General features: G+C 41.5%; 1 protein-coding gene across 3 annotated transcripts in view; it reads right to left on the bottom strand.

Moving 5' to 3' along the window:
* Positions 1 to 27317, bottom strand: part of EXT2 (exostosin glycosyltransferase 2) — a 106725-nt gene that overhangs the window by 48707 nt on the left and 30701 nt on the right. For all 3 annotated transcript variants that reach the window (XM_006274085.4, XM_019476897.2, XM_059722769.1), the window contains exon 8: positions 3605 to 3736. In XM_006274085.4, coding sequence (XP_006274147.1) covers positions 3605 to 3736 — 132 coding nt within the window. The remainder of the gene's footprint in view (positions 1 to 3604; positions 3737 to 27317) is intronic.

The raw sequence follows: 27317 nt of genomic DNA, 5'->3' as shown, positions 1-27317 counted from the left end.
TTGCCTCTGACCATCCTTCTTCAGCTGTCACTCCATGGTCTTGCCTAAACTACATAATGAGATTACAATAATATATTTACTGCTTGGTTCACTTGAAAATACAGCACAGAGAGATGCAGAAGGAGGAAAAGGAGGAGAAGAGAATCAGATTGAGTCAGCTGATATTTGTAGCAGAAGTATGGATGGTGAATTCTGAGAACAGAAGCAAGCAGTTTTGCCAACAGTCTGTATATTTACAGACAGTCAATAAAAAACAGGCTAAAAACACCTATCTAATGCCTATAAAAATGGAGCCCTCCATAAAAACAAAAACTAAGCAAACATGAGCTTGATTGAAGCTTTGTCTCTAAACAAGGATGGATGCTGAAGAGCGGACAGAGCAGAACAGTGTCACCTGGCATGAGTGGGAGTGCAGCACCCTGCAGGGAGCATTCTCTGAAGGCTTTTCAGCCCCAGTGGCCCCCTCCCCAAGCCACATGCTACTGCGTCCCACTGCTTGCCTGTAAGACCACTGAGTCACAGGTAGGCAAATGGTAGTCCTTCTTTGGGAATCTGTGCCAGAATAGGGAAGCAAGGCTGGTGGGGATAAGGCTGAAGGGGGCAGCAGCATAGTGCAGGGTGTTTTGGGGGAATCAGGGTGAAGGGGTGAGTGTGGAACCCCTGGAGTGGAGGAACATGGTGTAAAGCCACTGCTGCAGTCAAGCAGGATTGCCAACCTCTTTTTTTTTTAACTGATCTACACATTTTTATTTACAACGAAACTGTCTGGTGTTAAACCTCAAAATATGAACCCAGCCCTTGTTCAGGACCTGGCAGAAGGGTTACATTTACATTATATAAAATATATGTTAGTAAAAAAGTTTGCAGACTGTCAGTAAAAAGTTTGCAGACTGCCAGTAAAATCCCTAGAAGACATTAACTGAAGGGGAATTTACTGCATGTAACCAGACTGCATATTTCATTACAGTATTAATAGCAACTTGCAGTTGTTGCCCCATTAACTGTTAGCTACATCTTAGAGTCTAAAATTAAGCTATAGTCACAGACTTGGACTAACAGAATTCTGAGGTTATCAGGCTGAGGATATTTGCTGTAAATTCAGGCTTGAACTCTGTATACACCTAAATACTACTACTAACTTGTAAGCAGAGAACATATTCCAGGCATTGTTTAATCCCTCACTATATTTTCATATCTGGATCAGCATGTATGATGGCCATCCTTCACTACCCTAAAAGATATTCTGTAAGGTCTCCCTGTGCACACATGCACTTATTTCCTACCAAGGCTAATCAGAAATTCTAAAAGTGTTATGTGTATGTTGTGCACAAAGTTATATGAGAAATACACTCGCATTTCAAGTGTACACATTTACATTAATTCTCTTGCCAAGCAGAGACCATCTGTGACATTCTGACAACTGGACAGGACAACTACTCGAAAACAAGGGCTCAATGATTTATTAATTTGACTGGTAGGCTCTGTGTACACACTTACCTCCCAAAGTGCCCCAAATTATAAATTAGGTGCAGAGGAGGTTCCCTAGTAGACTGCAACAGTAAATAAGCTGCCCTTCAAGAAATAAAATATATCTAAAGCAAAAATTTTCACTAAGAACAAGTCATGGCTACTGAAGGTTCCAGTTTATTTGCTACTACTTTGGGAGTAAGGGTCAAAAGCTGCAGCCTTTAACTTGTTAAATAAATGTGACTGAATGAATGACATTTTTATACATGCAAAGAAGAGTAAGATAGCTACTTATCAAACCCAGACACGGATGCTACAAGCCTGTGTATGTGACTGCACGAGTGTATGTGCAAGGGCTCGTGCATGAGAGGGCACATGCATAAGAATGCATGTTCACATGCATTTGTGTAAGAGAAATTAAATTCACAGAACAACTCATGATCTGAATTACATTTTCTCTCTCTGACCCTGAAAGGGCCGTAAGCACTAAGTGTAGCTGGCTAATGCAGAGCTTATGCAGCTCATAAAGAACGTTTTTATGACATTCTGTTCCACAATTGAAGAAAGAAATGAACTCATGTATGTTGTTAGCAATTTTCATAGACTAGGATAAACATCAAATTCTTTCAGCTGAGATATAAAACCACCAAGGAACTGACCATTTGCGGGCAAGAAATAGTCAAGGTATGAAGTGTTAACTCCACTGTCCTGGACAAATTCCAGTTTGGCTAATTAGATTCAGCCTTCTTAAGTTCTCTCTGCAGTTTCAAATAGATATGGTATATTCCTGTTTATTTATACTATAGAGTTACATGCTGCTATGGTGTGTTGCTGTACAATTTCAGTGTTACACACCAGAAGTGGCTGAATTTTTTATTTCAGGAATGACCTCCTGTAGAGTACTCTAGAAGCCTGTGGGATAAAAGAATAAATATGCAGTAATTTTTCTAACTGTACCCTGGGGAACAAAAGAATGGGAGGTAAATATCACAAGGGCCAAAATGTCCCCCCACAGTGAAAGCTATATTTCCACTGCAGTGAATGGGCAGTATAATAGCAAAAGAGCTAGGAAAAGGCCATTTCCAGGTCCTCCAATTTCAAAGCTCCTATTGTCTTCTACAATGAAAAAAAGGCTGGGTGTTGGGGGATTCTTTCTTCATCAAATCAATCTAGATAGGACTTTAAAATGTTCCTATCCCCTTAATTTTCATTATCTGCCTCCTTCCATCTACATCATAAATATCTGCAAGCGTCGTGCTCACTTACCAATCTTCCTAAGAATACGTAGCAATCATCTTGCACTCTTCGATACTGAGAGGTCACTAACCACCCATCTAAAGACATTAATATGAGAAGGCTAATCCTAAATTCTCTTTTGTGTTGCTGAAAATGGTCCCGATGCCAACTTGCTAGCTCAGCGTTTGGAGAATACTTTAGATAGAAAAAAAAATGTAAAAATGTGTCTTTATATTTTGACTCTCAGAATTGTGAGATGAATTCATTTTCAGGATTCTGCAGTAGAAGAAAGCAGAATGGGGATGTATGGTGCAACATGTAAATCATTATATTAGCATTTCTTCCTGATAATGCTAGGTACAAGACAAGGGAAGTGAGTCTGTTTAATTAAAAAGAAAAAAAACAGCAACACATTCAAGTTGATTGTTACATACTATACAAAGGAGCTGTACACTAGAATATCAGGGAGAGCATCCATTCATGGAGCTATGTGGAAAATTAAAATAATACAAGAAAACTGCAAGCTAGAATGGAGGCGGTATTTCTGCAGGCCCTGGAAAGGAAGGCTGGAGAGCTTACCTACATTATCTGACATGTGTCAGTGTTATCACTGTAGTTTTCCACTTTAAAGGGCACTGAATTAAACACAAAATTTACAAGTGAAATACAAATATAAGTGAAATATAAAAATAGCACAGACTAAAATTTGCATTTGACAACCAGGCTCAAAATGGCTTATCAACGATTTTGGTCAGCTGCCATAAAAATATATTAATTTTATCTGTACCAATTACAAATACCACAAAACATCTGCAGAACAATATTACCCAGTTACATAGCTCAGCAAGTTCCTGTGAGCATAAAACTTTATGACTAAGCCATAGGAATTTATTCTACTTACAATAGCTGGGGGATCGTTCCATTCTTCATAAGATATGGCAGCATATGGGTAGATCCTGTCGTTGATAATCTGAAGGGTTGCCAAAGCAATTGCTTTCACTGACCGAAAATAAGCTTCCCAGAACCATCTTGCCTGCAACGAAAGAACGAAATGCATTTTCAAATCCTGTACCTCCAGGGTCCTGATGTCTCACAATCAGTTTTCATTTGTCATACACAATCTGCTCAATGACAAATCAGGTGGAAATGAAATGAGGAGGCAGGTTCTTGGGACCTAGCTATGTTTCCACAGAGCCCAGAGACTTCAGAACATTGCAGCCAAAAAATTAAGAGGAAAACATTTCACTGCATCTGTGGCTACGACTAGAAAAAGACTCCAAGCAAATACTTGAAAAGGCCAAGTTTCTTTCATACTTATCACCAATTTTATCCCCTCAAAATGTCAAAAGTGGTTTAACCACAGCATACGGTAATTTATTGTTCTATTTGGTTTCTCTAATTCAGAGGAACTCAAGTGCAGTCTGAAAGCCAATGGAAATCATAAAGTCTACTTTTAGGTCTTTCAACTGCAGCATGAGGAAAAACTGATACACTGTTTTTACTACTGGTAAACTCCATCAAACAAGCTAATTTCTATTCATCTACAAAGAAAATAATATGCTATTGTGGTTCAGTGGTAGAAACACTGCCACCTACGAGGCCTGGGTTCAATTCCCAGACTAGCATATAACTACAGCCATCAAGGCACCGAATGTCTGGACTTGGTCTGGCCACTGGATAGTGGCTCAGTGGCCTAAAGGAGGATGGAAGGTCCGGGCAGCCCTCACACCTCCATACTTCTGCCCAGACGTATGTGTCAAAGGTCCTGGTCACATACACTATGATTCAGAAGGATCAGTGGTTGCCTATAAAGGAAACAGAAATGCAAGCAAATAGTAACACTTATTTTGAAATAAAAATGTTTGTAGATGCAAATTAGTTGCAGTACTTTTTCCTGGCAATTTTACAACACAACGATGGGGCTTGTATGAAGTTGAATGCTAATCTGAAGCTCTTTTAAAAATAAATGTGGCAGTCAAAGAGAAAAATATACAGTCTTTAACAGATGAGTCATCTCTAGGCTGAGACCATGCATGACAAGTTTCAATACAGATCCAGTTTCTATGCAATGCAAACCCCTGGGTGCAGGGTTTGGCAACAAATGCATTGACTGATGTGATTCTGCATTAGACACACCCCCACGATTACTTTTTGAAAAACGAAGGTCATAAAGTGATCCCCAAAACCCACAACCAAAACAAAGGGAAACACGCTTTGTCAATAATCTTAGTTCAAGTATGTTGACCCAATAAAAGAGAATTTCCTGGACTTAATTGTTTCTGCAGGGTGGTAATACAAGTGAAAGGCAAGACATTTTCAGATGTACTAGCAATACAAGCAGCTTGCAGAGCCAGAAAACAAAATTAAGGCTAAAATTAAGAGCTGGAATAGTGCTATTTTATGCTACTGGACATTTTTTATACATGCAGAAAGGCCAGCTTTAGTGATAAGCTACCACATATGAGATCTTCCTTAGACAATCCTTTGTGCTGTTGTTCAATGCTAAACAGCTGGTACATTCCAACTTACAGGTGGATGTTCTTTGGTACAGGAAAAAGTGATTCCTGTAAGCACAATTTTTAAAGCCCTTTGGGATTCTTCAGCTGAACAGCAGTATGTACTAATACAATCAATCCATGGTTTTACCACTATAGGTGGTGAGGTTACAAGCTCATTGCTGTTCCCAAGTAACAGCACCCTTCCATGCACTGCCTTGAGTATTAGCTATGTGATTTAAAAGAAAATGGGAATATGCTGCCAAGTTCTTACCCTCAGCACTCCACTCTACAGGCAACTTGTAAATCAGATTCTTCACTTTTATATTTCAGAATAAAAAAACCCTCAATATACAAAAAAACAATCAGTCCTTTACTCAGCAAAGAAGTGGTTATACAATGAGACAATGATAGCTTCACCTATTCTATCAGGTGGAGAGAACAATAATCACACACCTCACAACCCAAGAAAATTCAAAAGCCTATATTCAAGAGGCAGGTGGGTTTGTACAATTAAATTTTTAATAGCACTTTTCACCTGGAGATGACCCATAGCACCTTGTAAGTGAAGACCAAATCATTTCATCCACTACAGTTGTTTCTTGGTTAGAAGTTTGCAGCTGGATAAAAGATCAAAGCAACACTATAACAGAATGTAGGGTGCAAAAGAAAACTGCACACCCGAGACCATGAACAGTTACACATCTGAAGTGCTGCAAATTCATCTCTTACTTGGAGCATTTGGGGCACTCAGTCTCTGATCTTTCAGTTCCAGGGCCTGAAGGTCATACAAAGAATCATTTTTTCCAGCCTTAGCTGGACTACTTAGATTCATAGATGTTAGGGTCGGAAGGGACCTCAATAGATCATGGAGTCCGACCCCCTGCATAAGCAGGAAAGAGTGCTGGGTCTAGATGACCCCAGCTAGATACTCATCTAACCTCCTCATAAAGACCCCCAGGGTAGGGGAGAGCACCACCTCCCTTGGGAGCCCGTTCCAGACCTTGGCCACTCGAACTGTGAAGAAGTTCTTCCTAATGTCCAATCTAAATCTGCTCTCTGCTAGCTTGTGGCCATTGTTTCTTGTAACCCCCAGGGGCGCCTTGGTGAATAAATACTCACCTATTCCCTTCTGTGCCCCCGTGATGAACTTATAGGCAGCCACAAGGTCGCCTCTCAACCTTCTCTTGCGGAGGCTGAAAAGGTCCAGTTTCTCTAGTCTCTCCTTGTAGGGCTTGGTCTGCAGGCCCTTGACCATATGAGTTGCCCTTCTCTGGACCCTCTCCAGGTTATCCGCATCCTTCTTGAAGTGTGGCGCCCAGAATTGCACGCAGTACTCCAACTGCGGTCTGACCAGTGCCCGATAGAGGAGAAGTATCACCTCCTTGGACCTATTCGTCATGCATCTGCTGATGCACGATAAAGTGCCATTGGCTTTTTTGATGGCTTCGTCACACTGCCGACTCACGTTCATCTTGGAGTCCACTAGGACTCCAAGATCCCTTTCCACCTCGGCTCCAGAGATTTCTGAGGATAGCAGGAACTGGAAGACATGCAGAGACATGTCTGGGACTTCTACTCTCCAGTTCTAGGGATTGGAGAGATTGCCACAGACACCCAAGTGCTCAGAAACATTCACTGGCTGTCTGACAAACCCCTGTCATATTCCATGGACCTCACACACATAAATGGAAGTGCTTCAAAATTTGTATTTCAGCCAGGGTCATGTTTGGAGCACTTTAGCCATTTTTAGAGCACTTCCTAGGACATGTATGTCTGTCCACTTGTCATTTGCTTCAAATGTGAGATCTGTCCAAGGCCTGAAAATGGAGAAATATTATGAAGGTAACTGAAGCAATTAGAGGAATTTGTCCTAAAATACTTAACAAACATTGAATAATCCTCACAGCCCCCATAAGCCAGGACAAAGCGACCCCGTTTTACATACCTGAAATCAATCATAGAGATTCAAAGTAACAAGCGACTTACACGAGAACCCAAAAACAAACCAGTGGCAGAAAAAAAAAAACGAATATCTGACACAGAAGTCCTCTTCTGAAATCTTTAACAACCAAGTAGTCACAGGTTTTATATTTCATCTGCCCACTGACAGTTTAGCAAACCCGCATTGTAAAAGGAAAATTAATTGCTAAAAAATAATAATTGTAAATAGCCTCTGGATGTACAATGGCAGCAAGAGTTAAATGGCAAGCAACTGTAGAATCCTGTGCTATTTCAGTGTCACTAAGTGGTAGAGCATACCATTTCCCTTAATTCAGTGAATTGTCATTGGTATAGTTCGATTTGTGATTGTTACCTCTATAACCAACCCCTCTAGACAAAAACAGATAGGCAGGATCTATATAGACCTTCTCTCCCTCCTGTTGGCTGCAGCAGGAATTAATCGCACACAACTTCCTTTTGCTGCAAGAATGTTTGCAATGTCAGGCAGAATTACATCCTCACACCAGAAACAAGGCAGGAGAAGAGGGCGGAGGGAATTTACTCTTTATAGACTAATATTTATGTAATTATTAATTTTGGGTAAAGAGCTAGAAAATGTTTCTACACTTGGTTGTAATTCTTCAGAGTTGTGTTTCTTTAAGGCAGAACTCAAAACCTTCTAAGGGGATTGCAAGTCTCCAAACAGATGTTTCAAGGTCTCATTACTTCTTCCCACCTTGTTTGCTTTTATAAAACAGAACTGATTACCATGACTAGCTATTCCCACATATCCAACATGGTAAGTTACTAAGCATATGAGAAACAATTTTCTACTAGGGAGCATTTTTCCAATCAAAATAATTTCTATTCTACAGCATATGCAAGTGTAAAGTTTGCATTACCAAGACAAAAGAAAGAATAAGAAATTAGATCAGGAAGACACAGCCAGTCATATAATAGCCTAGTAACTTGGTCTAGCCACAAGACAAAAATCAGAAAAGCTTGAGTTCTACTCTTGGCTCTCATACCAACTCTCTCTGCACCTTTGGACAAATCACTTCAATGTTCTACTTCTGTTACCTCATCTACGAAACTGGAAGACTAATTATTGAAAAGTTAGAATGTTTTTAGTATACTGGTTTGTGCCTATATAGTACCTCAAATCTAAGAGGTACTACAAAATGACTGTATTCAAGATGTTTAAAAAATTGTCCCCCACCAAAACCTTGAAAACCACTATTACAAGACAAAACGCACCAAAAACATCCTATGCCATGCTGGCATGGCAGATAAAAATAGGTGAAACAAGGACACCGCCATGCTATGGCATGCCACTACTGAGACAGAGAAAAAATGAGTGGAGATATACTTGGACTTAAAATACACCTAGGAAAAGAAGCATGCCTCATGCCATAGAAAAAGGCAAGACCCATACAGTCATTGCCAATCTCACATAGGGGTGGGAATCCTTCCTGACTCCAAATTTAGTGATTAGTATGCCCCTGAGCATAAGGGCAAGACCCTATGGCCAGGAACCTACAAAATTTCTAAGTATTGGCAGGAACACCAGTAAAAGTGTCTCGACTTAGCTATGACCAATGTCTAATACTTCAGAGGAAAGCCAAAAATACCCTAGAAACCAATAAAACATTCATGAAAGAAAAATATTCTTTCCTAGCCCCTACAGAGAAGCTCTCAAGCATATGATAGCCAGACTCCTAGAGAAAGTTTCCTTTCAGCCATAACGCTGGGATTGCAATCCTTGAATCCACACATCGTGTGCATTCATTAGAAAGCCCCAAACACCAAAATCTAGCATACTATTCCAGTCAGACTCTTCAGTTCCATCTTGAAGTATCTCAGCTTTTTTGGCCTATCTGCTCTGCTCAGATTCCAGGACATCACTCCTCTATTAGTTAGAAAACTCCTAATTTCTAACCTAACTTTTAAAAAAAGAAGTTGTAGTTATAAAATCTTGTACCTGAAAGGGTCTTTAGCCTAAGCTCTCCCCTTTCACAATATTCACTATGATTTATAAAATGTAACCATATCCCATCTAAATTCTTGCTAAACAGAACAAGCCTCTAATCTCTTCATCAGATAGATCCTCCATTCCCCTACACATCTCAGTGGCCCTGCTTTGTACTTCTTTTGAGTTAATCTCGTTTGATCACTGATGACCAGAATCATGTTACATCAGTGCTGTGTACAGTGGTACTAGTGTTTCCCTGCCTACTGAATATCCCCTGCCTGAACTCCCTAGAATCACATTAGCCTTTCTGATGCCAGCCTAACACTGGCAGCTCATAGTCATCCTACAATCAACCAATACCATTTCTAGCAAAGTTTGTATTATTGGGAATAATATTAAAGCCCTAATAAGTATATATAAAACATTGTTACTAAGCTAAAAAGAAGAGGGTTACTGTTCATTGATTCCCTTTGAGCAAGCTCACAAAGCACCCAAAGCCAATGAGAACCTTCTTCATGGCTCCAGTTCTATGACTTTATTCAGGTGGACTGCAGAAAAACTAAGGGGTTTGAATTCATCAGGTATAAGTACACCCATCACTGCAATAATCAGGTGCAAAGGCCAGACGCGTGTACAGCTATTTTCAAGAAAAACAGCTTGCAGCAAGAAGACTGCCCATTCACTGCAAGTAACATTTATTTAGGCAAGGTGTTATTTTTCTTAGAAATAAACACACTTGGGGGCCCAGCATCTCTTCCTAAACTCTTTACAAGCCAGCACAGCATCAGATTACACAGAACATTCATAAAACATTTATAAGTCCTAGTGTTAATGCCACTAATGGTGCTCTGGTGTAGACTACAAGAGAGAGCAATGCAAATTTTCTGATTACTTTGTGAAAAGAAAGACACCAGGTATGAGGCAAGAAAGGAATATTAGGAGATCAACAAAACCTAGCTCCCCTTGATTCATGAAGAGAACCTTCCAGTTTTCTATTATTTAAGCCAGCCCAGGATTTGGTAGAAATGGGGAATGTCAGCAAAGAAAGAAAAGAAGGGAGGGAAAAAAAACAGGTATGGAAGAAAGCAGTAAAAGTTAACTACCCATAAAGGACCAATTCTCCCAACCTACAGGTCAGGCGCCATGATGTTGTAAGATTTTGCCCCACTGTAGGAGCCAAGTGCTCCTAAAGTGTCACATTTGAAAAAGTTTATGAGGCCTTGAAGTGTTGCCATTTTCACACTGGTTGAGGTTACTCTACTTTAACTGCTCTCCTTTTATATGGTCTTTCTAATACAATTGCCGTAGCTTTTTACTCCATTAGCAAGGAGGCTAGGAAAGCTTTGGCAAAAGGAAGGAGTATAACCTAGTTGTTAAAAATAGTGGTGAAAAACTATGTCGCCTTAATCTTCCATGTATTCACTGCTTAACATCTGGCAATTCATTTTTTGCTTCTGTTTCATCATCTGCCCAATGTGTGTAATATCTACTTCATGGAAGTACTGAGACACTTTATTGTTTGCAAAGACTTGAGATTTCTGCATGGATTATCCAAAAAGTTTCTTCCTAGTTTGCATAAAAGACCAAACTTTTTAAACTAGGGGCAGGCAAAGTCTGGCTCGCAGGCCGGTTCTGGTTGACAGTGGACTCCATTTCCCAGTCATCCCTGTGCATAGCTGGGGCCAGTCTCCCTGGAGACCCCAGACACAGCTGCAAGGCTGGGGTTGCCATGGAGACCAGCCCCAGCCATGCTGACAGGTTGTGCAGCAGGGCAGGAAGCTGCTCTGGAGCCGCTGGGATCTTGCAATGGGGGCAGCCTGTGCTGCAGCCTGCACGCTCCGGGCAGGGGTGCATGAGCAAGGGATTGCAGCCCTGCCCCTGTGCCAGACTAGGTTGTCATCGCTGCAAGGTGCTGGCAGAGCTGTGATGTGCAGCCTGCTTGCTCCAGGCAGGCATACGCAGGCAGCTGATCACAGCTCTGCCCCAACTCCTTGCAGTGGTGACAGCCTGGTCTGAAGCAGAGGAAGAATCATGGTTCCCTGCCTGCGCACCCCTGCCTGGAGCATGCAGGTTGCAGATCACAGCTCTGCCCTGGCTCCAGAGCAAGCTGCCCCCATTGCAAGATCCCAGCGGCTCAGGAGCAGCCCCCTGCCCTGCTCTGCCACGCGCCCTGCCAGCACAGCTGGGGCTGGTTTCCAAGGAAACCCCAACCTTTTTCTTTCACCTGCAGCGGCTAGGGTCTGTATGGAGAACGGGCTCAGGCATGTGGGCAGGGGCAGCTGGGAAATGAAGTCCAGCTGCTGGCCAGATCGGCCATCTTGCCCACTCCTGGTTTAAACCTACCATTTAGCCATCCAATACTACTAAGATAAGTAACTAGAGCAGCCTTCTGCCCTTTGTTAAATATGTAGACAAGGCATAAGAAACATATATCCTGGACTTTACCTAGCTGAGATCAAAATTAGAAGATTGCCAGAGGATATCTTGAAGGTCTGAACTTACGCAAAATAGTTGATGACAGCCACACATCTCCAACAGTGACAGAGAGCACAGGGGCTACACTCTCCAGCCTGCTATCTCCATCTGGCTCCAAGCTACCTACAACCTTAGGTTACAGGTCCTCAGGTGGACCTGTCATTTTAGGGCACTTCTCTATCTGGTATACTACATGTCCTGTAGGTATACTTATATCAGATCAGTTCTGTATTATACACTACAGTACAGTGTCATACAAAGGTAACTTCCTCTGCACTTGGAACTTGTACAGCCATGCTAACCCCCAGAAGCAGGACTAATAAACCTTGTTGGAGACACCCTGATAGGACTGTACTGCTTTCAGATCTGAGATTCATTACACTGTGCAGACATACATTCCCACACTATTCAACTTTTAAGTTACCATTTTTCCATTCCCTTTACTGTGACTTCTACCATCATTTTTATGACTTGTTCACTGATCTGGCAACTTCCTCACTGGCTGCATATCTATCCCTTCCTCAGTATGCAACTCCCCAGAAAAGAAATCTTCAAGTGCTTCAGACATTACCAGCATCATCTCTGTTTCTTCTAGAAGGTGGGGCTTGAGAGAAAGTCACATAAGATTTCACATAATTCAGAGTGAGGGGGCAATTTGCTGTTCCTAGCAGAGAAAGATTTGGGATACTATTTTCAAAAATGCTTAGGTCCCATTTTCAAAAGTGCCTTCAAAATTTAAAGTCCCACTGATTTTCCCCAATAGGTCAGATGATGTAGGAAAGAGAAAAAAGCAAGCTACAATTTAATAAGTGATTAGTAATTTTTTGGTTCACTAAAACCTCAAGAACCCTATTTTCAAAACACATATAACTCAACATTTTCTGAAAATCATCCTCTTTAATGGGATTTCAATTTGGTTACTCAAATTGGAGGCATCCAGAATCAACACTCACTTCTGAAAATTTTTGCTGAAAGTAAAAAGTTAATGCCTCTTCCCCCAGGCACAAGTCATTACACTGGAATGTTAATAGTAGACCTGTTAAATCAATGAGTATTGGTAAACTCATGCTAGATTGTCTGACAAAGAAACACTTTCTAAAATATTTTCATGTTTTACAGAAGATTAACTTAAAAGTGTTTTTCAAAGTTGAGTTAAGAAGGTTGTGGTGTGGCTAGTTGCCAAAAAGGACCTATTCTTTAGAAAAGCTGGTTATAATGCAAGCACTATACAGAGAGGACTCTTAAAACCAGCAACTTTAAAAAATGTGTCATATGTTCAGTTTCCAATTCTGACATAAAGACTAAATCATAACTCAAGCTGGTTTGAGCTTTTGGTAACCCAGTGAAGGAAAAAAGGAATGAGAAGAGTGTCTTGTACAAGTGTTACTATACTACACATACTATGTTAATGAGGGGCTTTATTTTATTAAACATACTGGTGATATTTTAACAGTATTTCTGTACACACAGCCAAGTTCTGTTTCCTGACAGTGCTGAACTGCACAAGGTCCAGAACTCCAGGAAGCCAAAAGCAGAACTGCATTCACTTAACTTTGCCTAACCAACCACATGAAAGGCCTATAAAGGTAAAAATCCATTGCTTCAGATGACTTGTACAAGTTGAACAGAACACCAGTTTACACTCTTACTATATTATCTCTTTCAGCTGTCCTTCATTACAGGCACAAATGTATTCAGGTAACTTAGCCAGGATGCTTTGGATCAATACAGCTTGGTTATAACAATGTATGTCAGGCACAGAAAGATGAAGGGTAGGTCAAGGCCTCTTTCACTACCCTCTCCCTGTCACTCCAACTTGAGTATCTAAAACACTGGTTAAGACACATGGTACTGGTATGGACCAGATTTTGCTGAGGACTATGAATATTCTGACTCAAGTATTTTTAAGGGTTGTGAAATAGAATTTTTTTGGCTACATTTAGGTACAATTTTACAAGGCATGTTAAAATGAAAAACCTTTGTATCTCTTCAATAGGAATGGACTGTGTGCTAACTCAGGTGATTAAATACATTTGACACCATACTCATTTTAATCTAGGAAGACAGAAGAATATTTGTCCTCCCCAGAAATACAATCTTCCCCAACCCACTATACGGCTTTCTCCCCTCTCTTTTTTTTTTTTTTTTTTGAAGTTGCCAATTCAGAAGGGACACAGGTCAGAGGTCAAAATGCTAGTCTGACCCTCCAGATACCAGTCGCCTGGGAGCAAACTTGTAGGGGTTCTTTACAGACTACTGACATCACAAATGCTGACTCACAGAGCCAAAGTTAAAAGCACACGTTAATACCAAGATATTCATTCCAAATTGCTTCAAGGTTTTTGCACTGCAGTTTTTTCCTGGGTTCCTCTCTCATAATTGGGCATTAGTAGTTCATGAGGAATTACAATAATCCATACACTGCACAATAAATACAAATCACTGTGATTCACTACAGCAATTGAGCTTCTGTTAAAATTAGTTTTACAAAGTCTTTCCTGCACCAGGTTTTTTGTTTTGTTTTTTTAAAGTCTTCATCCCCAATTCCTATCTCATACTGCACACTGACCAACAGCACTGCTCTGACAGCTGCAGTAATACTACATACAAAAGTCACTCCTTGGCAAAAAGAAGAGTTCCCCTGTTGTCCTATACAGCAGCAACATTTCTGTGTTCTTTAAAATACAAGCCCAATTTGACCCCTAAAAATATATTTCTAATGTGCCAAAATTTATGGCAACGTTTCTCACCCCAACTAGTTTTGGGAATGGGGGCCTACAGCAAGAAAAGAGTTATGTGGATAGAGAATGCCACATAACATAGTCATGCTGCTATAGGTAATGCATGGGACAACAGAAAACCAGATCCTCTCACTGCTCCTGCAACAAGCACTTATAGAAGGCTCATAGGCAGTCCTAGGTACCTAAAAGACAGGCCTTGCCGCACACAGAACAGACACAAAAATACATCCAAATCACAAAGCCAATAACATACATGTCTCCTGTAAATATTATGGAGCCTTTTGGTTGGGGGAATGGGTCTAAAACAGGGTTGGGCAATTATTTTGGGTGGAGGGCCGCTTACTGAGTTTTGGCAAGCCATCGAGGGCCACATGACAGGTAGCCAGGAGCAGATAAATACTAATTTTCTCATTTTTTTAGGGGCCCTGCAGGCCGGATATAATAGCCTGGCAGGCCGCATTTGCCCACCCTGGTCTTGAACACGCAGAAGAACCACCAACGAAGAAAAACAAAACAATACATAAAGAAGCAAAAATAAAAGGTAAGAGCAAAAAATATTAAATGAATTTATATCTTGAAAGGTAAGTAATATAAAAAAAGGGCCTATTTCAAATTTCACTTTTACTTTAAACATTACAGAAAATAAAAGTTTGTTTTTCTAGATATCACAGAGCCAGTGCAATTACAGGAGAGAAAGATGGACTCTACTTTGTCTTCTAGCTGCAATTAAAAGAGCCTTATCACTGGAAGTGGCTTAAGATGTAGAAAAGAAGCAGGGTTTGACTGTATTAGATCAATTAGTGACCATTTGAACTTTTATTAGAGTCAGTGAAAAAGGACAAATACAAACCTCCGCAATGCCATTTTCAGGATAACCACACTAGCATTAGCTTGCACTTTACATACCCACTTCTCTATTAGCTGTACAAAATGAAACCTCTGACAATCTGTATTTCTGTAAGCGTTGCTGCAATAGCCAGGGAGTCCAGAGAGGAAGCAAACAAACAAAAAAAAAATCACTATATAACTGCAGGTAACATTCAAAAGTTATATGACTGCCTATAAAGAGGGGGGAAGGTTCAGCCACATTTCTTGACAAGTGACGGACAGCTCCTGAAACAGAAAGCAATAGGTTTCAAGTCTCAGGGGTATCGCCTTCAAATATGTCTATGTTCTAAGGGTAGATCAGTTTTCCCTGCTGCAGGCATCCTGCTGAGAGGTGAGGTCCCAAGCAAAACACAGGAATCTGACTGTGAGCCTTTGAGGTGGCAGGAGCTAAGAGGGGTTCAAAGACAAGGCCGGCTGGTGGGTAGCACCTCAGAGCACAGCAAGGGTTAGAGGTTAGTAAAGCAGGAGCCACTGGCCAATAAAACCGTGTTTGGAGAGCCCACTCTGCAGATAAATTGGGGATCTGTTTACACCTTTCCCAGCTTTCTGAGTTACACACACTGGTGCTTCCCACTGTGATCTTGTCCAACGTCCACTAGCATCTCCCCTGGTCAGCAGCTGCCTTGCTCTCTGCTGGCTGACTTTATAATGTGGCAAAAGGATGCTTGGAAACTTTTAATCAGTATCCAACATCAAAAATAAATAAATAAAAGCACAACTTGTGTCAACTGCTGCAATAAGATCCGTCTTGTTTGAGATTTCCCATGACTGCTATACTAATGCCGGGAGAATAGAAGTTTAAATTCCCTTGATTAGGAAGGTTAAACACAAAACAAGCCTAGTGCCAATCACACACATAAAAGGCCAGGGTTTTGCAGGAAGGAAAAAAAAATTGATGTAAGGTTACCACGATGTTCTAGCTTTCAAAAACCAGCACACTCCTCCTTTTCAGAAGTTAAGCCATCCTCTAGAAAAAGCTGAGTCTGTTTGATGAAGGCCTGGCTTTCTCATTTTTTTGTTAACTATGAAATATGTTTTTATTTTATGCACATATAAACACACCAAGTGGAAAGTGTCAGACAGCCTGATCCATATGTAGTGCTGCCAGCTCTGCCTGCAATACATATGTAGTTTTAATGAACTTTTTTGCTGGTGGAAAGCTGTTGGGCCAACGGCTCAAGTCCTTCATCCACAGAGCACTATACCAAGTTTCCCCCACAACTTAGATCAGGGGCGGGCAAAATATGGCCCACGGGCAGCATCTAGCCCACCAGGCACTTTCATGCGGCCCGTGGTACCCACCAATGAATTGTACCCCAACCAGCCCTTCTGCCCATGAGAGTGGGAGTGAGGCACCCACCTATACACGTCCCCAACATGTGCTATTGCGCCTCGCTCCCACCTTCACGGGCAGAAAACCTGCTGGGCTTCCCCGGCATCCTGCTTGCTCCGGGCAGCAGCGAGGGTGAAGGCAGAGCTGTAGCTGGACGGGAGCACAGGGCATGGGGCTGCTGCTGCCCCATCTCTATCACTGGCACTGCCTGGAGGGACTTCCAGTGGAAAAAGTCAGGGTTTAGGGGGTGAGACCTCCAGTCCCAAGACAGCAACCAGGGGGTGGGGCCATGGTCAGGGGTGGGATACCCATGTGGCCCTGGAAAGCTCACCAAACTTTGTTAAGCAGCCCTCCACTCAAAACAATTGCCCGCTCCTGCCTTAAACAACTGCAGTTGGTTTCGTAGTTGACAGACCTCAGGAGCTAAAAGAGCCTAGCACCCCCCTGGCCAGGGCCAGGGCGTCAGAGACATCCCCAGCCTTGAACTCATAACCTTCTAGGCCTGCCCACAAAGCACAAACCACTAAGCCAGAGAGCAAAGGCCAGTGGGCAGGAAGGGGGAAGAAGAGGAACGAGGGTCAAAGTACTTTACCATTTATAGTCCGATCTGGCTTTACACTCTCTGAAGAGCTTTGCTAAAAATGGAGAGTTACTATTACTTGAGATGGCATAATGAAGGTGTTGGCAACCTATGGCCCATGGGCCAACTCCAGCCCACAGACCCATTTGAACCAGCCCATGGATATTGGGCTTCAACATCAGTGTCAGGTCCTAGCACCCGTCTACCCACCTCTGACTCAAATGGGTCACTCCAGCCCACAGCCTAAAAAAATCGCCAGCCACTGGCATAATGCCATGTACAGACAAGTCCAACAGGGAAGTGGCTGGAGATAACATTTACTTCACCTAGACCGCCAAACAGCTGTTAGTAAAAAAAACAATTTCCTTCATTCTAGAAGGAAACTGCATCAAGTGAAAAGCGTGTTGTTCCACTACTGGTTCCCGGAAGCGTGACCATCTCCTGTAATGTCTAATTCTGAACATTCTTAACATGAAAGCATGGACAAAACATTCTTGAAAGGGGTTAAGTCCAGGGGCCATTCCCATTTCTAAAGGAGAATTAAAATTACCAGCTATCAGGGAAAAAAGGGAGAAACAGCTACCTTGACAATTTACACTATTTCTAAGTCTAAGGTCATCAGAATACCTGTATATTGCCAGTACTGCCCACTCATCCACCCCTGAAAAAGTCATGTAGTTGCCCTAAACACTGCATTTAAGAAACTGCATCAGAAGGCACATTTGCATAACCGCTGGCCAGAAAGTCAAAAGGTAAAACAGGGTCTGAAGGTTATCTAGCTGCAGACTGAATGTCTCTACAGGGCAAGAGAAACCTTCGTAACTTAAAACCAAACATTTTTATAGGAAAGCATGTGATTCAGTCATTACAGTGGAGTGCTGGGAACCAAAACTCAAACTCCTTTACCAGCACTACCACTCTGACTTTTTCCAAGTTTACTCATCTGTAAAATGGGCATAATTGCAGCAGTAATGAGTGATACTTTTGCTACCTGTAAAGCAAAAAGTGTAAAGCACTTTTAGGATCCTTGAGTAAAGCACTATAAAATGCAGTGTGTTTTTACTACTTAGCTAAACTCTAATTTTACAATGACTTCAATTAGCAGGTAGGCATCAGACTTGGGCAAAATTTGAGGAACAAACCAAACAGCAGAAGACAAGGAACCCAGAAAATCGCTCATAAGCACTGTCAGTCTGAAGCTGGCTGCGTAAATCACATAGTATTAAATAATCTCACATTAGAAATACATATCTTTCAGATTGGGATAGTCTGGATTTACTTGTGCATCTAAATTCTCTCTCAACTATCCTGCAGCTGGTATTTAGCAACCTCCAACTGACTAGTAGTAAGGAATGCATGTGACTAATTTAAATTGGGATGTTGTTAAGAGTATAAATTGTCTTCTTCAGCTCAAGTCTAAGCTTCTCTTACTAGAGGCTGAAAACCCATATTCTAATGCAATGCAGATCTGATCCATAAAAAAAATCACTGTATAGGTTACTCACTGCTGTCAGGGATTTTCTACCTATTTCCTAAAATATGGCATGAAGGTTGTTCTGCTACAGAGTAAATATGAAGGCCATTTTCTCCTCTCTAGAAAACAAAGCAGGGGGTGAGAATATGAAGAATCTAGGATAAGAATGCTCCTCGCAAATGACTGAAAACATTTTTTGTCTGTAAATGCCAAAGATTCTGCAACTCCCTTAGTGCTCCTGGCAACAAGCCAGGTAATACTTTTTCCTTTCCCTTGCTGTCTGCAGCAACAGATCTTTCCCCAGGGGGAGGGAGGATTGGAGCTAACTTTACTGCATCTGATAAGATGGCAAACTGTCCAGGCCTGACATTTATGGAGAACTCAGGGTTCCATGGAAGCACTCTGGGAGGATTAAAGTGGGGTTAGTCTCTACAATCACACTCCTTAAAATGCTACAAATGGCAGATGGATGAAAGTTCTTTTAAAATTTAATAACGATGATTCTAAAGAGCCCTGAGACAGAAGCTGCTCTCCATCAAGGGAAGAGGTACAGCTGGAAGTCAAATGTTCTTATTAAAAGGCTTGTAAGACCCTTAAGAGCCTTGAACCCTTAAGATGTGCCCTACTGCTCACTATAAAAGGCAGATCAGATATAGTCTAGGGCTCTACTTCTAATGGCAAGATAAAAGCAGCCATTTGGAAACTAACTTGTCCTCCCCCCCCCCCCCCCCCCCCCCAGGGTTCTCCCCTAAAAAGTATCTAGATATTGAAATGAAGTTTGGCTGGAGGCAGATAGTCTCTGCTTTATCAACCAATGAAAGCTAAGATCCTACCTCATGTTTATTTTCCCCTCCTCCACAAAAAAATTCCATGCAATCCATTAGGTTAAACTTTGCCCAGAACTGTTTCCGTGTAAGAAGGAGAAGTTTCACACGCCGGCATTCACTGCCTGGAGCCAGCAGAAATGCTCATATAGCTGTCAGCAAACTGATAAGAGCTGAAATTATTCCACAGAGTCCTCTTTTAAAGAAGAGCCAAAGAAGCACATTAAATGAAAGGGAGGAGGGGTCAGAAAAGCCAGCCACTCATGTTGTTTTAATGTGGCTGGCACTAAAGCAAGTCGCTGATTTATGCATATGCTCGTGTCTTCAGCTCTGTTTGACCTGGAGACTGAACTCCTATTCGGGTCATGGCCAAGGCATATGGGATGTGAGCTGGAACAACTGCCAGAGCATTGCCTGTGTATTGCCTGCTCGGGGGACAGAATATCGTGACCCTTTTCAGAAGCCTTTTTTCGGGTTTATAGAAGGCCTTAAAAGCAAGAGCTATATTTGCTTTTAAGTTTTTCTATCTTTTGTAGCATGGAAGTACCAGGAATGTCAAGTCTAGTCTTCTCTGTTTTTACAGAAGGATTTCTTGCAGGGCTGTAGTGGGATTGTGAGCTCATATATAAGTTGAAGGGGCAGAAGTGCCATATTTAAGACTGGCTGGTAGGTTCTTTCTCCTATTTCCATCTCTAAAATGTTCATTATTCACTAAGGTTAAGTCAGCACTGAAGAAAACAAAAAAGTTCTAGCAGGAATCTCATTAAAATATAAAATTAAATAAAAAAATCACATCTCTTCTGCATCATTTTTAACTCTTCTCTTTAAATTACCTCAGCTTCCAGTCTCTTTATTTTTATATAAGATACTAATCACCAATCTTCCAGAGTGGGCAAGACTTTAATTCTCGTAAAAACATATGCAGAATAAACCCCAAATCCCCTTTTTCTTCTTTTTTAAGGAACTCTACCCCACTGTGCGCCCCCTTTCAAGCTTCTTTGTCAAAAAGAAGGGAAAAAAGGAATAACCCCTTCCTACCATATTGCAGATAAACCTAAGACTATAAACAGGCATCTGTCTTTGGAGAGGCATCAGGTGTGCTGGGATGCATCCTAACACAGCTGATCCACTCCACTGGTGTCTACAAACATAGGTGGGGCCTTTGATGGCTCCATGATGCCCCAAGAGCTTTAGGGGCCTGATCCTGTAAGATAATGGTCCTGGGTGCTGTACCCCCACTTAGGGTACTGCAGCCTGATACACATACTGTAGGTAGACCCAGCAGGGGGATTCCCAGGGTGCATATCTGGAAGCAGAGGACCCCCATGGGGATACCTATTTGCAGACATGCCCCAAGTCAGAAGACAGTAACTTGATATGTACACTATGGGACTCCCTTGCAGGGGAATTCCCTTGGCATACAATAAACAAACAGACATCCTCCCATTTAAGGTACCATTTAAGGCATCACAAACTGTGGCTGCCTTTGGTTATGACAACATTTTTGGGCACCTGAAGCATGACAAGGGACTAGGACATCTTTGCTCACAACTTGTGCTGCCATAAAAAAGATTACGGCAGCACAAGGGCAAGGTCTGTTTGCACCCTTAAATTCTATTCCCAGGTTACACTGCATGCCTACAGATCTGCAGCAGGCGGTCTGTATTTATACCACTAGAACTCGAATTTTCAAAGAGAGATGTGCATATGCTTTTTCAGATTAATTTCCCAAATTCACAAAAAAACAAAGAAGGGGCCTTTTAAAAATGAAAGGCTTAAGTTTGAGTTGCTATAAATGTTCACAATAGTTTGAGACACTGTACTCAATTACAATGTGTATATAAAAATGTATAATTTATAGAGTAACCAAACTGACAAAGCAAAAAGAAAAATATATATAAAAACTGGAGACTTTTACTGGGGAAAAGATTCCATATGGCATGGTTTTGACAGAAACTAGGAAGGCATTTTGTTATCGCTTTCTTTTTCTTTCATTCTGCTCCTCTCCCTTTTCCATGCTTCAGCCTTCTGCTGCTTCCCTCCTTAGCTTTAGCTTCAGATCTTAGTCTCACTCAATCTCTGTCATGTCTTTATCACATCTGTTCCCAATCCTTTCCTCCCTACCCTTTGTTCATCTGTAGGGTAGAGGAGGTGAAAGCAGAAGCATAGGTGCTTACCTACAGTTTAGGTCAACAGCTGCCAGAATCTGCAGTGTAGCTGAACTGCCTGTACGCTTGCCTTTCTGTTTCAGACCCCATCTGAATTTTCATGTGAGAGAGAGATGTTCTATTGAGGTCCCTGAGCAGGAGACTTCAAGGAAAATCAAGAGGGCAATATTACTGCATGTAACAGCCTGATGGTGGTCCTAGTAGTGCATGTTTCACCTAGCGTGGACGAGTTTGGGCAGCTCAGTTGCCTAGTAGATTAGTTAGAGGTGGCCATCTGTTGAACTTTGCAAGAGCCAGGACAAATTCTATTTTCTGTAAAACTTACAGGAGCCTTCTCAGCTCATAGGATATAGTCAGCTTTTATATCATAAAAAAGAAGGGACTCCTGTACTTATCTGAATCCAAAATGACAAGTTAAGACAACCCCTCCCCCATAATTAGATTTTATATCCATGCTGCTGCCCATCCTCCACCCAATTTCAGACCCAAGCCCTACCCCCTGACCAGCACTGCAGCGTCAGCAGCTGCCCCAGGACAAAGCCAGGTGCTTGAGCTAGTACTCAAGTCCAAGAAAAGGCTTGTTTTATCCCATGTTGACTGAGGGGAAAAAACCTTGTCTTGGATTTGAGTAAATATAGTACTTGTTCCTCCACAACAATGCAGAGTGGTATGCATCATGAGGAAGATTCAATTCTGGGAGCAGTTGCCAGAAGCGGAATTTGGGTGGCTGGATGGCAAAGCATCCTGTAAGTCTGATTAGTAAAAGCATATACTAGAACAAGAACTTGACCAAGGCCTCACAGCAAGTCAGTGGCAGTGCAGGCAAACACAATACAACTCAGCTTCTAAGTCTCCAATCTTACTCTGAGCATTAAATACTGCTGCTGCTTTTTGCACTGATTTATACCATAGACTCTATGCAAAATAAAGTTGTACTGTATGAAGTTAGCCCAAACAAACTCCAAGGAACATTAATCCAGAGTCCCCGGGAAAACAACACAAAGGCAAATATGTCAATAAGTTACCCTATTCACAAAAGCAGTGGTTTCCTTCTCATAAAGACCATATAAACTATCTTCTCCCAACCCAAGCCTACAACAGAAAAAAATTTCTTTTCAGGCTCTCATGTGCTGTAAATTTAAAGCTACTTCTATTTAAAGGCTCTCTCAGTTTCCCATCAGATGCTTGGCAAAAAGTACTTCCAGCAGGAGGTTAACATAAAAATTAAATACAGATAAAATTGCTTCCTTCAACAGACGTATTGTTAAGGACAGATTTAATCTATTTCAACTTGAAGAAAAAATATATTTTAACCTTGATATATGAATCCCACAGAGTTAATTGTAGCAAGATGCTGTACAGGGAGCTGCTAACAAATGGAGAAAACAGGCAAATTTTAACATTTCCAATATTATAAGTTCTTAATTCTAGTATTTACCTATTAAAAGCAAAGAACATCAGCGTCAGAACGGCAACTGTCCTACCTTGAAACAGTACACATACTGTTGGTTTAGAAGTTTGATGCAAATGAGGGACTTTTTATGATATGCATTTCTTGATGAAAGTTTTACATGATGGTGTGCTTTCATCAACATAAGCTCAAGACAGCAGTATTATTCCTGGTAAGCCAGCGAGTATATTATTCAGTTTATCCTCAGCAACTCCCAATAAAATCCTTATGCAGCATAATATCATCAACATGCATTCAGTAGGGGACTATTGTAAGGCTGACATCCCCTGTTCATTTACTCACTAGAGGTCACAGTGCCTAGGCTTCTACACCTATTTTCCCTTCCCACTCCAGTGGCTTATGACTCAGCCCTCTGGCTAGGTCACTATGGAAGTTCAACCACCTCAGCCAATATCAGAGTGCCAGAGAGCTACTAGTCACAAAATACACATAAAATAACAGCCTTTAATATAGCTGGGCTTATTTCTCAATCAATCTGAGGCTATTTCTCTAGCTGCTCTCTGGTTCCAGCTCTCAGATGCTACTCTCTTCTCAGATGGTCTGACAATACCCAGCAACAGGTTTCAGATAGACCCACAATTGCACCCAATTGGCAACTCAACTGCTCAAATTCCAGCAAACCCCAATTGAGCAAATTCTACCCTTTTTAGCCCTTCTCCCATGCCTTTCAGCTAGTACAGGTGCAGCAGCCAGGGCTAGCTGCAGTTACCATGGCTTATTAACCCTTTCCAAGTCTGCATGGGCTTTGTAAACCCCAACAGAGAATCGCACACTTCTAGGAAAAATATTTTAGAAAATGTTTCAGCATTTTTTTTACTGATTAATTGGGGGCCACTTCCTTTGTTTCCTCCATCTCTAATGTCTGGCACTTAAGTCATTACGAATTCAACTGTACAGAGTTTGTGGAAAGCATATGAATACCTGAAAACTTAAAATAGCTTTTTTCAACAAAAACAGCACAGTTCAGAGATTCAATAACTTACCTTGACTTACGAGGAAAGGCTGAAAGAACTAGTTATTTTGTCTGGGGAAGAGAAGACTGGGGCTAGGGGATTTAATAACAGCCTTCAAATATCTGAAAAGCAACTACAGAGAAGATGGAGACAAAGCCTTAGGGCACAGGGCTAGGAGTAATGGCCTCAAACTGCAGCAAAGGAAATTTAGGTTGAAGATCAAGAGAAACTGTCTGACTATGAGGATAGTCAAACACTGGACAGGCTACCTAGAGAAGCTGTGGAATCTCCAATCCTGGAAACTTTCAAGAGCAGGTTACATAGACAGTTGGCTAAGAATGTTTACTTGAGGATGATCCCGAGGATGGGGCTGGACTAGATGACCTTACGAAGTCCCTTCCAGCCCTACAATGTTCAGACCTTAACATAGACATAATGTGATCTCCACTGGGTACCTGTGTATGAAACACCTATGCCTAGTCCTGCAGAGTTAGGAATTAGGTGGAAAGACTTCATGGCTCAGAAGGCAATCAAGTAAGCTGCAACGGAAACATTTTGTCTCAAGATACAGGACCTGACTCCTGTCCGAGGGCTATACAAAGTGAAGAAGAAACAAAGTCAAGGAGATGTGGGAATGATTTATCATTTGTGCATTTCTCTTTGCTTCTAAGTCAGCAGCAATGATGGTTTCACAGCACTGTGCAAAGGCTACCCACTTTCTTAAAACTACAGCATACCACATTCACTAGCATACCACACACCCCTTTTTGTCCCAAAACTGGGGTGGTCATCTTAGTCAGGGAAGCTGATTTTTCAAGACAGAAGGAAGGAGACACTGTCCTCTAATATGTGGCCGCCGCCTTCTGGCTCAGCAGGCGGGGAGGGAAGGGGAGGAGAGAAGGAGACAGGGAGAAAAGCAAACTGCAACAGGCTCCAGAGCAGGGACTCCAGGCAGACCAGCCAGCGAGCTCACAGCACATGTGGAGCTCCAAGCAGGAGCTCTGCTGAGATGCCATACAGCTGTGAGAGCTCCCTGTGAATGCACTGCACAGCTAAAGGTGGTGGGGGTTGCAACTGCACTGTGTCCTCTCCTGCTCCAACCTACTAACCAGGGAAGCTGCGATCACAATAGCCCAGTGAATTAGGACCCAGCACAGGAGTCTAATGCCTGTCCAAATGGAGAAGTAAGCCTTAGCTGTGATGGGAAACAACTTGGAAAGTTAGAATTAGCTAAGAAGGAGGTGGAAAACAGTAGGTGAGTGCACATGAGCAATTCAAAAATGCAAAATAAACTTGCTTTATCACCTGCTATCACCTCGGCATCTGGAATTTTATGAAAGATATAGTCCAGGAAGGAAACTGTTGTTTCAAACAAAACCCTCAACCATGCCTACTGGCATCAGAATGCCTAGATTCCAGAGTACAGGAATCATTTCCATAGCAACTTTAATCCCGGGATATCAAAGCACTTTATAAAAATTAATACATCTCAACCCAACATTGTTATACTCACTTTACTGCTGAACTAGTTCCAACATAGGCTTCAATTTAATCACTGTCAAAGTTCTTTATAGTGTAACAGTGAGGAGAAGAACGTGGCTTGTCATGATTCTACTCTCCCCAAAAGTACAAAAAAATAATTTTAACCAGAAACTGACAGGTGCAAAAGATCTCACAAGTAGTAAAATGATGCACTAATCACAAGGCCAGTGACATTCAGGCAGATGCACCACCTAATAGGGATAAGAATCACACAGCTGCAATGAAAGAAGAAAGCAGGACATGCCTTGTTAAGTATTACTAAATAATGTAATTCACATGCAAACAAGTAACAAATAATTCTTTAAAACTGTACAAGGTCATAATACAGAAAAATAATCCCCATAGATACAGACTAGAAAACACAAGAAAATATAGTTAAACCAAATAAATAGTAGTAATGTTTACTAGAGATCACAGTGGAAAGCACTAGAGAAGCAGAATGAGGGGGGAGGGGAGGAGGCAGGTGACCCACAGCTGAAAGCAATATCAACAAGTCTTCAACTCATCTGCAGAGGGGTATCTGCAAACACTTTTATTAGTCAGGCTTCAGGTTAGCAACTCTTTGCCTGCACAGCAGGGCTGAATGTTACTCACCTGCCAGCCTTGCCTTGGAACTTAGCACCTGCTATCTCAAAAAGACAAATCCCTACTGTGAATCCTTTTTCCCATCACCGGCCCCTGAAGTCTTACATTATGATAAATGTCTGTGTATTAATTAATGCTTGCGTACTGCCACAAATGTGCAGAATATAATCTAAGCAGGCAACGAGGAATAGCAACGATTTGAAAGAGTTTAGAGAGTGAAGATTTTGGTAAGTCACATAACTTCAGATGTGATGGTTCTAACCAAAGGAGTTGCAAGATTCTTTTTTCAGGACAGAGGAAGGCAAATGTGTTTTTAACCTGTGTGTCAAGGGCCATCTTTAATAAGTAATCACCACACTGTGAAACTGATGGAGCAGAAGGAAACAGACAGCTGTGGGGCAGGTGGTGGTTTATTTGTTATGAATTAATGATGTGAAACGATCCTTTTTTTTTGCCACTCAGCATAATACTAAGTCCGTAGGTATTATTGTCTGAAGATATGATCTGGAAATATCACAAAACCATTCATCACCAGGAGTATTTCACAGTTGCTCACTGGGATTCCACTAATAAATAAGGTTGACAGTGCGTGAAATGCATAGATAATCTGTGCATGTGTCCTCAGCATGCAGGAGACAGAGCTGAATTTGGGAAGATGAGAAGAAGGTAGACAGAGAATCTATTGACAGAGCTTACCACAATTTCATCCCAACATTTTTACCAGCTAAAACATGCCAGCATATTCTCCAGAGATACAGAGCAATCACAATATAAGAGGACACTGGCACTGAGGAGAGATTTTCAATCCCGCTGAAAAAGAATTGGAGCTCTAACGAACTCAGCGATACTCTGGAATTTACAACAATGATTGCTCTCCGACCATTTTTAGACCAGCTGACTTCACTTTGAAAGTTAATGACACTCTCCAAACAAACATACTAGCCTGACTTGGTGGAAAGGAAAAAACTGGAAACAGCTGTTTGCTGGGTACTAAAATACATAAAGATTATGGTAAATGAGCTATTTTAAAACAGCAGCCTATAGAGAGCTAGCAGATAAAGAAGTTTTTAAAATATTTTTAAATGTGTTTCAAAGTACCTGACGAAAAGACACTGTGTATATTAGAGGAGAGAAAAATATGCTTTACAATGTATTCTACCTATATGCAT

The sequence above is a fragment of the Alligator mississippiensis genome, chromosome 2 (genome assembly GCF_030867095.1).
Source record: "Alligator mississippiensis isolate rAllMis1 chromosome 2, rAllMis1, whole genome shotgun sequence".
Classification (NCBI taxonomy): Eukaryota; Metazoa; Chordata; order Crocodylia; family Alligatoridae; genus Alligator; species Alligator mississippiensis.
Note: the sequence above shows the minus strand (reverse complement) of the source record. Positions and strands in the feature narration are given on the sequence as shown.